The sequence below is a fragment of the Chaetura pelagica genome, unplaced genomic scaffold (assembly GCF_000747805.2).
Source record: "Chaetura pelagica isolate M959 unplaced genomic scaffold, ChaPel_1.0 scaffold141, whole genome shotgun sequence".
NCBI lineage: Eukaryota > Metazoa > Chordata > Aves > Apodiformes > Apodidae > Chaetura > Chaetura pelagica.
Window position 1 is genome coordinate 1203190 of NW_009952059.1, and position 3145 is coordinate 1206334.

A 3145-nucleotide genomic window follows, 5' to 3' on the forward strand; every position below is an offset into this window, starting at 1 on the left:
TCCTGCCACCGGGGTTACAGAGGGTTGCTTCAGCTGATGGGACATGGCTGGTGCTGGGAAGGGAATGTCACTGGCTTCTCAAACCACTGAGCCACTGTCTCGCCCCAAAGCAGCACAGTGACCAGCTGTGTCAGGCAAACTGGGAGTGCCAACTGTTGCAGAGGTGACAGTCCCTGCTGAGAGCAGGTCAGTGTGTAGCTCAGCCTGCTTGCTGGGCCAGGAGAGGTTGGGATGGTTGCTCAGAGGCAAGAGGACTCAGCCCTTAGGCTGAAAATGGGGCTACCTGCAGCAAGCCCCAGGTGGTGAGCTGGGAGCTGGGGTGCTCCTGGCTCTGCTATTGCCCTGTCATGGAACAGCCAAAGGGTTCTAGGCCAGGTTGGATGGGGCTTGGAGCAATCTGGTCTAGTGGGAGGTGTCCCTGCCCGTGCAGGGAAGTTGGATCTAGATGATCTTGAAGGTCCTTTGCAACCCAAACCAGTCTGGGATTCTGTGGTCCTATGAAATCATAGGACCATTTTGCTGTGGGCCACTGGTCAGGGCACTAACCTGTGTCTATGCTCCCTTGGCAGGAGGTGTATGTGGGCAAGGAGACCATGTGCACGGTGGACGGGCTCCACTTCAACAGCACCTACAGCGCCCGCGTCAAAGCCTTCAACAAAACTGGAGTCAGCCCCTACAGCAAGACCCTGGTCCTCCAGACATCCGAGGGTAAGGCATTGCCACAGCTCCAGCCCCATGTGCTGGGACACTGCTGACATGCAGGGGTGGGGCCCAACCAGCACCCCCCAGCTTAGCATTGCAGCAGAGGGAACCGCTGCGCTGGTCCTCCAGGACCTCAGCAATCCCTGCAGTAAAGCCAGCACTGATGGGAGGAGGGAAGGACATGTCAGGAGCCTCCAACAGGGCCAGAATTTCTCCCTCCCCCCCCTTTCCTTTGCATAAGGTGGTCTTTGGGGAGGTACAACGAGAGGCACCCTGCAGAGAGGTGTGTAAGGTGTGGTGGCAGCAGGGTTTGCGTCGCACACAGGGCAGCTCAGATCTTTTCCTTAATTCCATCAAACAATCCAACGTTGCTCCTTGGGCACTAGGGGCTGCACATGGCTGCACCACACCAGAACCTCACCATGTCTCCTCCAGCCTCTGCCTGTGCACCACAGACAGCTGGAGGGCCCGTGAAGCCACACGGGTGTCCTTGCTGACCCACAGGGGGTACAACCAGCTGTGCTGGCACCGTCTGATTCCCCCTCGCCAGCAGGCCCGCCGTGGGAACATTAAACACTCCCTCAGTGGCTGAGGAGGAGTCTCCCAGCCTGATCTTAAGTACATTTGTCACACCAGGCACTTAATCCATCACAGAAAATGGGCTGGTTTCTGGCATGCAGGAGGAGAGTCCTCAGGCTGGCACCAAGAAGCCAGGTGGGATCCCCAATGGGGGATGCAGCCGTGAAGGAAGGAGTCGGTCCCCACCAGCACATCTGCTGCCCCATGGCTTGGCTGCCAGGCAAGAAAGCCCTCCTTGGGAATTTTCCACGTCTGGTGGAATCCCTTTTCCTTATTCCCAGACTAAAATCTCCATGTGGAGATGTCCTTCCCAGCAGTGTTGCCAGGCCTGGCTGGCTCCTGGCTCTGGGGTCCCCAGCAGCTGCCAGCAGATGCAGTCTGGGGACAGGAGGGAACACAACTCGTGGGGCTGCTGGTGGGGCAGAAGGAGAGTGAGATCCTTCTTGCCATGGAACACCTCTGGTGGCTTTGAGCAAGGAGAAAAAAGGGTTTTCTGCTGAAAATTGATTTACAGAGAGAGGCAGAGCAGAGTGTTTTCACTTGCTTGCCTGCTCTAAGCTGTAGGAGATAACTGTTCCAGCTGAGAGAGAGCATCTGCCAGGTTTGGATGCATGAGCAGGACAGGTAGGTGAGGAATGGGACTCCTGTGTGACAGAGATGGAGTGGAGAGCAAACCTGTGACAAACCCTTCTCATACAAGAGGCAGAAAACTCAGATCACAGCCCACAGAGGCCTCAGCATGTCTATCTCAGAGCCGGGTGTGTATTTGCAAAGCTGGGCACCAGCTTCAAGGAAGCTGCAGCCTTCTTCTGGAGGTCCAGGGATGGGACAACCCAGATCCAGCCCCATGCTGGGGAGGTCAGGACCTCTCCCAAAGCCTGAAGACCAACAGTTCTCACTTGCTTCACTATCCAGCTTCAGCAGCCTTTGCAGGACACAGCAGAGCTTTGGCTTCTCATCACATTTGTGTCTCCTAACACCACTGGAGACACAGTTTCCTAACTAAAACCACCTGGGCTCTAAGCTGTCCCAGCCAGGAGTTTGCAGGGGGGGGAACCCTGTGATCTTTTCCAGTTCTCCTTTCCTCTCCTTGGTGTTGTCACTATCCAGCCAAGCTCACCTATTTCTCAGCTCCAAAATACGAAGGAATTTGGGAGAAAACAGCAGGTTTTGGTCACAGCAGACTTGGGGCTGGTGCTTTGGGGCTGCTGCCTTGGTCACAAGTTTGATTCTTCTGAGCATCAGCTGAGAGTTTGCTGCATTGCCCCTCTTCACTCAATGGGCTTTTGCATTTGTTACTCCAGAACAAAAGAAAGAAAGGAGGAGGAAAATTCAAACGGCCTTGGAGCATTTTCTGCTCTTAGAGTCCACCTGAGCTTCTTGGACACAAAGTGGAAGAAATTACATCTCTCTGCAGCTTCCAGATACCCGAGTGACTCATTGAACAGAGCCACCTCACAGAACCCAGCCTTTATTTCTGGGCTGTGCAGCAGCATCAGGCCTGGCTGTGCTGTTTTCCCTGGAGCAGGCTCAGCTTTGCCACGCGCCGCGGAGCCGGTTCTGCGGGAAGAGGGAACAAAAGAAGAGAGGAGCACGGTATGGAGAGAACACTTCTCTGAACCTGGCTATCCTGCTGTAAATGGTAATGAGAAATTCTGCTTGGAGGATGTTATTGAAAAGCTTGTCCTGGCACATAAGATCCTTGTCTGCAGCCTGTGGGATTAACTGGAGTCTTTCTTCTGCCTCCAGTGAGCGGTGGGATGGGCTGAAGAGGCTGGCGGGGAGTGAGAAGTCTTGTAGGGTCTCAGCATCTGGAGAGAGCAAGGATGAGAAGAGGGAGAAGTTGTGTCTGGGCCTCTGCAGG

At 54.9% G+C, this 3145-nt stretch overlaps 1 protein-coding gene across 1 annotated transcript in view; it reads left to right on the forward strand.

Annotated features, from left to right (window-relative positions):
* The window catches only part of TRIM9 (tripartite motif containing 9), a 25721-nt gene that overhangs the window by 12971 nt on the left and 9605 nt on the right, over positions 1–3145 (forward strand). The window contains exon 7 of the mRNA XM_010004287.1: positions 570–735. Coding sequence (XP_010002589.1) covers positions 570–735 — 166 coding nt within the window. The remainder of the gene's footprint in view (positions 1–569; positions 736–3145) is intronic.